This window comes from Acinonyx jubatus, chromosome B4, assembly GCF_027475565.1.
Source record: "Acinonyx jubatus isolate Ajub_Pintada_27869175 chromosome B4, VMU_Ajub_asm_v1.0, whole genome shotgun sequence".
NCBI classification, from domain to species: domain Eukaryota; kingdom Metazoa; phylum Chordata; class Mammalia; order Carnivora; family Felidae; genus Acinonyx; species Acinonyx jubatus.
Genome location: NC_069387.1, coordinates 63,589,209 through 63,603,109, shown reverse-complemented (window position 1 = coordinate 63,603,109; position 13,901 = coordinate 63,589,209). Strand labels below are relative to the sequence as shown.

Here is a 13,901-nt window from a genome sequence, read left to right as displayed (position 1 = left end):
ACTTCAGCTGTCCTGCCAGGACACCCTCTGAGTGGAAAGTCCCAGGACCACCCTATCCCATGCCCACTTCCATGCTGGCCATCCTTCCAGGGCAGCCCCAGCACAGAGTGCCCCAGGAACCCCAGCCCACTCCAGATACAGCTCCAGCCAGCCAAAGTCACCTGGCACACACAGTGTACACAGGGTACGATTATACTCAAGACCACTCCTTCAAGTTTAGGAAAAGTAGCTGTCACACCTACAAGCTACAAAAGTAGCTTGACACCTACAAAGTCAAGCAAAATGAGAGACTGAAGAATATGCTCTGAATGAAAGAAAAAAGCAAAACCTCAGAAAAACTAAATACAAAAAAGATCCAATCAAATCTGAAAAAAACAGAAAATAAAATGGAAAATACACTAGAAAACATCAACAGCACATTAGAGTACATAAAGAAGACCAGATCAGCATCTGGAAAACAGGGTACTGGACAACACCCAAGTTGGACAGCAAAGAGAAAAAAGCATTTTAAAAAATGGTAAAGGCTAAGGGATCCTTGGATAATATCAAGCAAATAAACATTCACATTATGGGGGTCCCAAAAGGAGAAGAGAGAGAGAGAGAAAGAGAGAGAGAGAGAGAGAGAGAGAGAGAGAAAGAAAGAAAGAAAGAAAGAAAGGAAGGAAGGAAGGAAGGAAGGAAGGAAGGAAGGAAGGAAGGAAAGGGCAGAAAATGATGTGAAGAAACATTAAGTGAAAACTTCCCTAACCTACGGAAGGAAACAGACATCCAGGTTCAGGAAGCCCAAAGAGTTCCAAATAAGATGAACTCAAGGAGGCCACACCAAGACAATATAACAATTTAAATGGCAAAAATTAAAGAGACTTTTAAGAACAGCAGGAAAGAAGAAAAGAGTTATGTAGAAGGGAAATTGCATAGGGCTATCAGCAGATTTTTCAGCAGAAACTTTACAGGCCAGAAGGGAATGGCATGATATATTCCAAGTGCTGAAAGGAAAAAAACCACAACCAAAAATACTCAACCTGCCAAGGTCAATTCAGAATTGAAGGAGAGATAAAGTGTTTCTCAGACAAATGTTAAAGAAGTTCATCACCACTAAACCAGCCTTATAAAAAGTGATAAAGTGACTTCTATAAATGGGGGTGGGGGGGAGTGGGAGAGGACATTATTAGAAATAAGAAAATTATGCATAAAATATGACAACATATACACAAAACATAGAGGAAGAAATAAAAAAGCTTTACTTTTTAAGGATGTGTTCGAACTGGGGCACCAAGGTGGTTCAGCCAGTTCAGTGTCTGACTTCAGCTCAGAGCATGATCTCGCAGTTTGAGTTCGAACCCTACATCTGGCTCACTGCTGTCAGTGCAGAGCCTGCTTCAGATCTTCTGTCCCCCCCCCCCCGCCCCTCCTCCCCTCTCAAAAACAAACATTAAGAAAAAAAGAAAGAAGGTATTCGAACTTAAATGACCACCAACTTAATACAGACTGATATATACTTAGTATCCTATATATGAATCTCAAGGTAACTACAAACCCAAAACCTATAACAGATACACAAAAAAATAAAGAGAAAGAAAATCAAGCATAACACTACAGAAAGTCATCAATGACAAGGAAAGAGAGCAAATGAAAAGGAACAGAGATGAACTACAAAAACGACCAGGAAACAACGGCAATAAGTACACACCTATGAATAATCATTTTAAATGTAAATAGACTAAATGCTTTGATCAAAAGACATAGGGTGGTGAAATGGATATTAAAAAAAAGGGACTCATTTATATACTGCCTACAAGAGACTCACTCCAAACCTAACACATGTAAAAACGAAAATCAAAGTACAGAAAAAGATATACCATGCAAATAGAAATGAAGAAAACCTGGAGTAGCAATACTTAACATGAGACAAAAAAAGACTTTAAAACAAAGACTGTAGGGTGCCTGGGTGGCGCAGTCGGTTAAGCGTCTGACTTCAGCCAGGTCACGATCTCGCGGTCCGGGAGTTCGAGCCCCGCGTCAGGCTCTGGGCTGATGGCTCAGAGCCTGGAGCCTGTTTCCGATTCTGTGTCTCCCTCTCTTTCTGCCCCTCCCCGGTTCATGCTCTGTCTCTCTCTGTCCCAAAAATAAATAAACGTTGAAAAAAAAAATAAATTAATTAATTAATAAATAATAAAACAAAGACTGTAACAAGAGACAAAGAAGGGCATTACACAATGATAAAGGAGTCAATCCCACAAGAGGGATTATTTAAGTATCTACCCACCCAAAATTGGAGCACCTAAACACAAAGGGCAAATATTAAAACATAAAAGGAAAAACTAATAGTAATACAACAGTAGTAGGGGACTTTAACATCCCACGTACATCAATGGACAGATAATCTCGGCAGAAATTCAATAAAGAAACAGTGTCTGAATGACACGTTAGACCAGATGGATTTAACAAATATATACAGAACATTCCATTCAAAAACAGAATACACATCCTTTTGTTGAAACATCCACCAAGATAGATCACATGTAAGGCTATAAAAACAAGTATCAATAAAGCTAAGAAAACTGAAATCGTATCATGGTTCTTTTCTGACTATAACAATATGAAACTAAAAATGAATTACAGGGAAAAAAAGGAAAAAAAACACACAAACATGTGGATGCTAAACAACATGCTAATAAACACCCAATGGGTCAATAAAGAAATCAAAGAGGAAATCAAAATATGCATGGAGACAAATGACAATATAAACACAATGGTCTAAATCTTTAAACACAGCAAAAGCTATTCTAAAAGGGAAATTTACAGTGATACAGGTCTCGTGAAGAAGTAAGAAAAATCTCAAATAATCTAACCTTACACCTAAAGGAACTATAACAAGAACAAAGCCCAAGGTGAACAGAAGAAAAGAAACAATAAAGGTTAGAGCAGAAATAAATGAAACAGAGACTGATAAAACACACAAAAAAAATCAATGAAACCAAGAGCTGGTTCTCTGAAAATATAAACAAAAATTGATAAGCCTTTCGTCAGACTCATCAAGAATGAAAGAAAGGACACAAATAAAATCAGAAATGAAAGAGAAACAACACCACAGAAATACAAGGGTCATGAGAGATTACAAAAAAAAAAAAAAAAATTGTATGCCAGCAAATTGACAACCTAGAAGAAATGGATAAATTCCTAGAAATGTACAATCTTCCAAAACTGAACCAGGAAGGAAGAAAAAATCTGAACAAACCAATTACTAGTAACAAAATTGAATTGGTAATAAAAACTCCCAACAAACAAAAGTCCAAGACCAGACGGCTTCAAGGGTGAATTCTACCAAACGTTTAAATAAGTGTTAATACCTATTCTTCTCAAACTATTCCAAAAAATAGAAGAGTAAGAAAAGCTTCCAAATTCATTCTATGAGGCCAGCATTACCCTGATACCAAAACCAGATAAAGACACTACAAAAAAAGAAAACTATAGGCCAATATCTTTGATGAACATAGATGTAAAAAACCTCAACAAAATATTAGCAAACTGAATCCAACAATACATTAAAAAAGTCATTCACCACGATCAAGTGGGATTTATTTCTGGGATGCAAAGGTGGTTCAATATCCACAAATCAATCAATCGCATCAACAAAACAAACAATAAGAATGATATGATCATTTCAATAGAGAAAGAAAAATCATTTGACAAAGTACAACATCCATTTATGATAAAAAAAAAAAACCCTCAACAAAGTAGGTTTAGAGGAAACATACTCAACATAATAAAGGCCATGTATGAAAAATCCAAAGCTAACAACATCCTCAATGAGGAAAAGCTCACTAAGATCAGAAACAAGATAAGGATGTCCAGTCTCCCCACTTTTATTCAATATAGTACTGGAAGTCCTACCCACAGCAATTAGACAAGAAAAAGAAGTAAAAGCCATTCAGATTGGTAAGAAAAAAGTAAAATTTTCATTATTGGCAAATGACATGATTCTATACATAGAAGACCCTAAAGACTCCACCAAAAATCTACCAGAACTAATAAATGAATTCAGGAAAGCTGCCGAATATAAAATCAACATACAGAAATATGTTGCATTTCTATACACTGATAACGAGGCGACAGAAAGGTAAGAAAACAATCCTATTTACAATTGTACCAAAAATAATAAAATACCTAGGAATAAACAACCAAAGAGGTAAAAGACCTGCTTTCCGAAAACTATAAAACACTGATGAAAGAAACTGAAGATGACACAAACAATTGGAAAGACATTCTGTGGTCATGGATTGGAAGAACAAATATTGTTAAAATGTCCATATACCCAAAGCAATCTACAGATTTAATGCAATCCCTATCAAAATACCATCTCTTTTCACAAAACTAGAACAAATAATCCTAAAATTTGTATGGAACCACAAAAGACCCTGAATAGCCAAAGCATTCTGGGGAAAACAAAAACAAAAACAAAAACAAAACTGGATATATCACAATCCCAGATTTCAATATACAAGACAAAACTGTACTAATCAAAACTGTATGGTACTGGCACAAAAACAGATACAAAGATCAACAGAATAGAGAGCCCAGAAATAAATCCATGATGGTCAACTGATCTATAACAAAGAAGGGAAGAATACGCAGCTGGAAAAAGATAGTCTCTTCTCAACAAATGGTGTACGGAAAACTGAACAGCTACGTGCAAAAGAATCAAACTGGACCACTATTTTACACCATACACACAAATACATTCAAAATGGATTAAAGACCTAACTGTGAGACTTGAAACCATAAAAATCCTAGAAGAGAGCACAGGCAGTAATTTCTCTTGACATCTGTCATAGCAATATTTTTCTAGACATTCTCCTAAGGCAAGGGAAATAAAAGTAAAAATAAACTATTGGGACTACATCAAAATAAAAAGTTCTGCACAGCAAAGGAAAACAGTTGACAAAACTAAAACACAATCTACTGAATGGGAGAAGATATTTGCAAAGGACATATCCGATAAAGGTTTAGTATCCAAAAAATATAAAGAATTTCTACAACTTAACACCAAAAAAAAAAAAAAAAAAAAGCAAATAATCCAATTTAAGAATAGGCAAGGGATGCCTGGGTGGCTGAATAGGTTAAGTGTCTAACTCGGCTTAGGTCACGATTGTGAGTTTGAGCCCCACGTCAGGCTCTCTGCTGTCAGTGCAGAGCCCCCTTCAGATCCTCTGTCCCCCCACTCTGTTCTTCCCCTGCTCATATGCGCACTGTCTCTCTCATAAATAAGTAAACATCAAAAAACACTTTTTAAAATAAAAAAAAATAGAATTGCTATATGATCCAATAATTCCACTGCTGGGTATTTACCCAAAGAATACAAAAACACTAATTTGAAAAGACATGCACCCTTTCATTTTCTGCCGCGTTATTTACAAAAGCAAAATTATGGAAGCAGCCCAAGTGACCATCTGTAGAGGAATGGATAAAGACAGAGACAGGACGGACAGACAGAGAGAGGTGTACACACATGTACACACACACCACGGAAAGAGTATGCTAAATGAAATAAGTCAGAGAAAGACAAATACCATATGATTTCACACATATGTGGAATTAAGAAATGAAGCAAAGAAAAAAAGAGACAAAGAAACATACTCTTAAATATAAAGAACCTATGGTGTGAGGTGGGTAGCAGGGGGGAATGGGCAAAATAGGTAAAGGGGTTTAAGAGAACGCTTGTCATGATGAGCACTAATGTACAGAATTGTGGAATCAGTGTATTATACACCTGAAACCACATTATAACACTGTAAGTTAAGTGTCTTGGACTTAAAATTTAAGGAAAAAAACACATTAGACCAGATGGACTTAAGAGATACACACAGAACATTCCATCCAAAAGCAACAGAATACCCATCCTTCTCAAGCATATATGGAACACTCTCCAGGATAGATCATGGATTAGGCCACAAAAATAGTGGCCTAATTAAATTCTTAGTAAGTTTAAGAATGCTGAAATTATATCAAACGCCTTTTCCAACTACAATACTATGACCAGGAATCAAGTACAAGACTGAAAAATTCACAAGTATGTGGAGATGAAAAAGCATGCTATTAACCAATGGATGAAAAAATAAAATTAAAAAATAGCTTGAAACAAATGAAAATGGAAATATAACATACCAAAACTGCACAAGCAGTTCTAACAGAGAATTTCATAGTGATAAATGCCTGTATTAATAAACAAAAAAGATAGCAAATAAGCAATCTAACTTTACATCTCAAGGAACTAGAAAAGGAAGAGTAAATCCAAAATTAGTAAAGGAAATATCAAAGATCAAAGTGGATGTAAATGAAACAGAGACTAAAAAGACAACAGGAAGAAAAAAAATCAGTGAAACTAAGAGCTGCTTTTTTGAAAAGAAAAAAATAGACAAACCTTTAACCAGACCTGCCACAAAAAAAGAGAACTCGAATTAGAAATAAAAGAGATATTACAACTGTTACCACAGAAATACAAAAGATCTTAAAAGACTACTCTAATATATACACATCTGCACAATGGAATATTATTCAGCCATAAAAAAGGAAAGAAGTGTTGATATTTGCAACAAAATGGAAGGACTCTGACAGCATTATACCAAGTGAAATAAACGAAAGACAAATATCATATGATCGTACTTACATGTGGAATCTAAAAACAGGCAAAAAGAAAGTCATACATACTGGGAACAGCTTAGCAGCTCTCAGAAGCAAGGGGTGAGTGAAATGGGTGAAGGTGGTCAAAGGTACAAACTTCTAATGAAGTAAGTCCTGGGGATATAATGTACAGTATGGTGACTACAGATAATAATATTGTACTATATATTTGACAGGTGCTAAGAGAGTAAATCTTACATTTTCATAAGAAAAAAATGCAACTATGTGTGGTGATGAGTATTAACTAGATTTATTGTGATCATTTCACTATATATACATATATATATACACACACATATATATACATATATGTACACATATATATACATATATATACACATATATATGTTCATTATGTTGTACCCATGAAACTAATACAATGCTGTATGCCAATTGTATTTCAATTACAAAAATTACGTCAACAGACTCGCAAACAAACCAAACATGTTTATAGATTCTCATTTTTTGTCTATTATAAATAATATTGGCTTCCTCTACAACTGGCTAGATCGGTGCGTGTTTTCCCCTGGTGATTTAAACAACCAATGTCTGCACTCATTCTAGGAAGGTAAGTGCCTACAGAACTTCCAGTATGGCAAGTCACAGGTGGCTTACTCTGAAAATATGACCCACTTGGCACCCCTATGCCTTCTGCTTTTTTCATCCTCACATAATCCTCAAATTGATGCAATATCTATATATTCAAGGGTTAGAGATTTGTGTGCCTGGTCTCAGTGTCATCTTTTAGTTTCTTCCGAATTGTACTGTACTGAAATCTACAGTACTTTGGATTTATACTGTGAGATTGAGCCTTTCACTGAAAAGGCTTTGTCATATTTTTAGCGTTTTCTCTCTGATAACCACCATCAGTTGGGAGTAGCATTCATTCATGACACATTACCCAAAACTGATTCAATTTTTACTAAGTTTTCACTTTTCATTTTATAAGAGACGCTTCTTAATTCTTTGATATTAATACAACAGATAAATGTGATTTTTCTTTATTTTTCTTAATATTTTTTTTGAGAGAGAGAAAGCATGCAAGCAAGCAGGTGAGGGGGAAAGGGAGAGAGAGAATCTTAAGGATGCTCCACACCTAGTGCGGAGCCCAACATGGAGCTCAATCTCACAACAGTGAGATCATGACCTGAGCTGAAATCAAGGGTCGGATGCTTAGCCAATTGAGCCACCCAGGTGCACTTATTTTTCTTATCTTTTTAACATTTTTTATCTGTAGTGAAAGAAGTCAGACATAAATGGTAACATATTTTATGATTCCATTTCTATGAAATAGCCAGAATAGGTAAATCCACACAGACAGAAAGAAGATTGGTGGTTTACAGGGCCTGGAGGAACGGAAGAACAGGAAGTAACTGCTTAATAGGCATGGAATTTTCTTTTGGGTGGTAAAAATGTTTTGGAACTAGAAGGAGGTGGTGATTGCACAACATTATGTATATACTGAATGCCACTGAACTGTACCCTCTAAAATGGCAAGTTTTATGTTACAGAAATTTCACCTCATTTTTAAGTTAAAAAAAAAGGGAAGCAGCACATGAACTATACAAAGAAACTAGAAAAAAAAAAGAGAAAATATATAAGTTTACCTAAGAACATGCACAAGAAAACAATACAGGAATGAAATCTATGATCAATATTTAGCACCAAATTACTAAACTTCATGAAATCATCACCTCTAAGAACACAGGACAAATGAAGGCACATCCAGCAGGAGAGAGCAAGATTTCAGGAACTAAAATGTAGATAGCAGTGCTGGGGGCAGGGTATGCTTTTTTTAAAGTAAAAGAATTCTAGGATGATTTAGCAGTTTTTTAAAAAAGATGATAACAGGGCAGCTGGGTGGCTCAGTTCGTTAAGCATCTGACTTCAGCTCAGGTCATGATCTCACGGTCCATGGGTTCAAGCCCCACGTCGGGCTCTGTGCTGACAGCAAGGAGCCTGGAGCCTGCTTCAGATTCTGTGTCTCCCTCTCTCTCTACAGTCCCTCCTTCACTCACAGTCTGTCACTTTCTCTCTCTCAAAAATAAACATTAAAAAAATAAATAAAAATAAAAAGATAGTAACAAGAGTTGGTGAGGATGTGCAGAAACTGAAACCCTCAAACACTGATGGAAGGAATGTAAAATAGTACAGCCGCACTGGAAAACAATGTGGCAGTTTCTCAAAGTTAAACAAGAGTTACCAAATGACACAGCAATTCTACTCATAAGTAAAACCTTGGTTTGAGAGCATAATTCTTTCTGGAAACATGCTTGTAATCCAAAGCACGCATATATCAAAGCGAATTTCAAGAACCATTGGCTCAGTTGCGATCATGCGATTTTCATCATCACATACTATTCATATTGCAAGACACTGCTCATTTTTCAAGTTAAAATTTATTAGAAATGTTTGCTCGTCTTATGGAACACTCGTAGAACAAGTGACTCGCAATCCAAGGTTTTACTGTATATCCAAGAGAACTGAAAACATGTCCAGATAAAAGCTTGCAAACAATGTTCATAGCATTCTCCATCATAACCAAAAAATGGAAACAACCCAATATTCATCAACTAGAATGGATAAGCAAAATGTGGCACATGTATACAATGGAATATTATTTAGCCATAAAAAGTAATGAAGTACTGGGGCACCTGAGCGGCTCAGTTCGTTAAGTATCTGACCCTTAATTTTGGCTCAGGTCATGATCTCATAGTCGTGAGATGGAGCCCCGTGTAGGCTCTTGCTGGATGTGGAGCCTCCTTAAGATTCTCTCTCTCCTTCTCCCTCTGTTCCTCCCCCCATGCACACAAGCTCCCTTTCTCTTTCAAAAAAAAAAAAAAAAGTAATGAAGTATTAATACATGGATGAACTTAAAAACATCATGCTGAGCAAAGGAAGCCAGACACAAAGAGCCACATATTGTATGATTCTATTTATATGAAATGTCCAGAATAGCAAATCCATAGAGACAGAAAGTAGATTAGTGGTTGCCAGGGGATGGGACAGGGGAAGGATGAAATGAGGAATGACTGCTAATGAGTACAGAGTTTCTTTCTTGCATAATAAAAATGTTCTGGAAAAAAAAAATGTTCTGGAATTAGATGGTGATGGTTGCACAACTTGTGAATATACTAAAAACCAATGAGCTGTACATTCTATAATGGTGATTTTATGTTACATAAATTATATTTTAAAATGTTAGAAAAAAAATGTTGGTTTGCAAACTGGTCATTTAAAACCCAAGATTCCTTTCTGAATTCCTAAAGGTAGAATGCTGAAATCACTGAAATGAAAGGTAAAGTGAAAAGCTCATTACTAGCAACTCTTGAGTCTCAGGTTACTGTCATGTTACTAGGATTCCTATACTGGGTGCTGGTGTTTTGTTTTTGTTTTTTTTTTAATTTTTTTAAATTTTTTTAACGTTTATTTATTTTTGAGACAGAGAGAGACAGAGCATGAACGGGGGAGGGTCAGAGAGAGAGGGAGACACAGAATCTGAAACAGGCTCCAGGCTCTGAGCGGTCAGTAGAGCCCGACGCGGGGCTCCAACTCACAGACCACAAGATTGTGACCTGAGCCGAAGTCGGCCGCTTAACTGACTGAGCCACCCAGGCGCCCCTGGGTGCTGGTTTAGATTACATACCTGGGAGGGCACCCCCTTATTTTCAACTTAAGAAAATAGTGATTAAATTTCCCAAGTTGAGTCACAAAAGTTGTTTAAGTCTTATCTCCTCTCCACCTGCAAAGTACACCATGGTCTAAAAATATCAACCTTTTCTCTCCCCTCTTCTGTTCTTTCCACACAGATGATCTCAGTTAAAGAAAAAAACAACAACAAGAAACTATTTAGCTAAAACCATTAAAGTTGTGAATGATCTACAGCTATAAACATGATTCCTTCTCCTCAACTCTTCCAACTCTATAGGCTTGAAAGAAGGATTACTTGGGCAATTTAACAAATCAAAATTTAAAACATTAGCAAGAATGCCACATATATCAACATGCTACTCAATGGTGGTATGCCCTTAGGCTCAGCTTCCCTATCTTTTCTAGTTTCATGCATTTTAAAATCAAAGACTCACTAATACACTTTTCAATTGGGATCTATGAATCATCTGCATCAGAATCACCTGTAGTGCCTGGCCCAACCTAGATTTGAAAATCAAAATCTCTGGGGATGGAATCTAGGAACTTATTTTCAAAGTGATTCTTACATATACTAAGTTTGCAAATCATTTCTAAAAAAAAGTTCAACAAAATGGGACCTACAGCCACTTAAGGTGTAGTTAATGTGTAAGAGAGAGGCTCTACCCGTATTATGAAGACATCATCACTGCCACTGAGAAGTTTACCGGTCAGAACATTTATTATTATGTTTGGATAATATCGTACACTACTCCATTAAATATGAATGTAATGCATGTGCTGTATATTACAAAACATTAAATGGCACAGAGGACAAAGTAGTGGTATACTAGTATTCAAGTCAAATAGAAGTGATTTTTTTCAATATAATGAAAATATGGGGGGGGGGAAGACATTGTTTCTAACCTTATTTATTAATTCTGTACCTGAATAATAAAGGACTGAAGTACAGCTAATAAAGACGCAAATGGAGATAACCTTCATTAAGTCTTTAAAAACTAATTTCCCTGGGTACTTGGCTGGCTCAGTCAGTACAGCATGTGCCTCTTGATCTCAGGGTTATAAGTTCAAACTCCATGTTGGGCAGAGAGCCTACTTAAAACACACACACAAACTTAATTTCCCTACTGAGCAATTTCAAACATCAACACGCAAATATGGCATGTATCACTACTAGGATGGTTTCTGCTAGCACAACGTTAATGATTTTCCTAACAGTGAGATCTTTACTCCTCTACTCCCAAGAGTAATTCTGCCAACAGGTTTACTCACAGAAATAAACTCAATTTTGGGGCATCTCCGTGGCTTAGTCAGTTAGGTGCCTAAATCTTGACTTTGGCTCAGGTCATGATCTTAGTTTCATGGGCTCAAGACACACAGCCAGCTCTGCACATTGATCCCACAGAGCCTACTTGGGATACTCCCTCTCCCTCTTTGTCTGCCTCTCTCTCTCTCTCTCTCTCTCTCTCTCTCTCTCTAAACAAACAAACTTTGGGGGAAAAAAAAAAGGAAACTCAATTTTGTGTAAGAAAAATCCTTCTTGATTTTAAACTATTTATGCTGACACACAATAGCCCTGATTCTTTTACTTCTCCAAGCTTAGAAAGCATGGAGAATCTCTTAAAAGTGTATGGAAAGTTTCTGGTCCACAGATAGGAAACACTTCCAAATTACTACCAAAGAAGATTTAGTTCATCTCCTTTCATTGTATTTTCAAAAACAGATCCATTTGATGATAGAAGTACCAGTGTTTTAAAATATTATCTGGTTACAGTGAACAATATCCATTCATTCAAAGTATTTATGGAGCACTCACTACACGCCCGGGACTGTTCCAGAACTAGAAACAGGAACGCAGCAGTGAAAAAATATGTGAAATAAAAATACTGCTCCTAATATTATATTGATGATTCAGTGTCCAATCATTACAAATAAGTTACAAATACTACAATATATGTAGGCAGGAGTGAGCAGAATCTATACCAATCCTACAGCAGACCAAGTACATGTGTTTCTGAAATAATTTCTACCACTTTATTTAAAAGCAAGAAAAAGCACAGGATGTCTATGGTTTCCAAGGTTTGAATATACTCCATGGTACTCTGAACGTTAAGTTCCCTGTCATAATATTTATACTCTACACTAAAATACTGTAGCAAGATATAGCGACAGAAAATGAGGAAACCGTGCCCTTCTCAACAGAAAAGATCATTGAGAAATGAAAACACTTAAAATCAATATACTAAGCTCTAAAATGCGTTTCTCTGAACTCTAATAAAAGTCCTACGATTCTTTTAAAACCAAGAAAATCAGCAGGCAGAGAAAATTAAACTTGTACTTCTCCTGTCACTCTAAAAATAATTTATTTTTCCAACATTTTCTGCATATAAAAAATTATGTTATCTATGACACCCAATATGAAAAGACCAGAGAACCTGATGCTCAATTTGGATGGAAGACAAAAACCACAGCCAACGCAGAAAAACTGGTTATTCCTTCCTAACACCCAGATACAGGTGGTTTGGGGCGGGGGAGAGGGGGGGTTGCTTTTTATTAACTGCCTCGGCGTCCTCAAAACATGAAGGGATTGCACTGCAGTAAAACATTCAGGTACCACACAGTAGCGGCCTTCTCAACCCCGACCCCGCGGTTCCAAAACTGACTCCGGAGCCCCTGAGCAAGGCAAGAAGGGGAATAAAAACCCTGCCGCCCTAAAACCAACCGAAGAAGGGCTAGCTGGCCCGCCATGAGCCCAGTGTGGCCCCACGTGCCCAGCGCGTCCCCCAGGTGCCCTTCCAAGCAGCGGCCCGCAGGGCAAGCCGCGCCCGGTCTCCGCGGGCTCCAGTTCCGCTCGCCGGTCCGTCCCCCGACTAGCCCGCCCCCGGGACCCGCCGCGCCGGCTCCGCCCCTCGCCTCCCAACCCGGCCCGGATTCCCAGGCCCGAAGTAACCTGCCCCGGGCGGAAAGGCGCGGCACAGCCCGAAGAGCCCGGGTGCCCCCAGCAGCGCCCTCCTCCCACAGGCCGCAAAGGCCGGCTCGGAGCCGGCGCTGCCGCAGCCCCTACCAGGCCCGCGCCCCGGGCTCTGGCCTGGGCGGACGCCGCCCTCGTCTCCTACCTGCGTTCCCACCACGACGATCTGAGGCAACTGGATGATGTCGGCGCCCACCGTGTTGAAGACATCCTGAAGCTTGTTGATAACTGGAATTAGCGCCTCCATGGCTCCGAAAACACAGGACCCCCGCCCGGCCGGCCGCGGCAATGAATGGGGCCGGGGCCCAGAGTCCGCCTCCTTCCTCCTCTCCTCCGCCTTCTCCTCGGGAGCCGGCACCCATTGGACCCCGCCCGCGCTACCTGCCCCCTCCCGGCAGGCCATGCGCTAAGAGGAAGGTGGAGAGAAACAGAGCCTGCCGGGAGTTGTAGTTCTGGGGCAGAGGAAAGAGAGGCCTACGGATTCCAGAAAGCTACGCCGCCCTGGGCGGGTGGAGAGCCCGGGGAGAAGGTGCTTGGGGCGGGCGTGGTTTTCAGGCTGTCGTCAAAAGCCCTCGGAGTGAAGCCCTAAGAGTAGGAGGGA

General features: G+C 38.6%; 1 protein-coding gene across 9 annotated transcripts in view; it reads right to left on the bottom strand.

The window, feature by feature from the left end:
• The window catches only part of DNM1L (dynamin 1 like), a 48,917-nt gene extending 35,228 nt beyond the window's left edge, over positions 1 to 13,689 (bottom strand). For 5 of the 9 annotated variants that reach the window (XM_027035880.2, XM_027035881.2, XM_027035884.2 and 2 more), the window contains exon 1: positions 13,446 to 13,689. In XM_027035880.2, coding sequence (XP_026891681.1) covers positions 13,446 to 13,547 — 102 coding nt within the window. In that variant the 5' untranslated portion in view covers positions 13,548 to 13,689. The remainder of the gene's footprint in view (positions 1 to 13,445) is intronic. The other 4 variants (XM_027035882.2, XM_027035883.2, XM_027035886.2 and 1 more) reach the window with 1 other exon arrangement.
• Between the last annotated feature and the right edge of the window lie 212 nt (positions 13,690 to 13,901).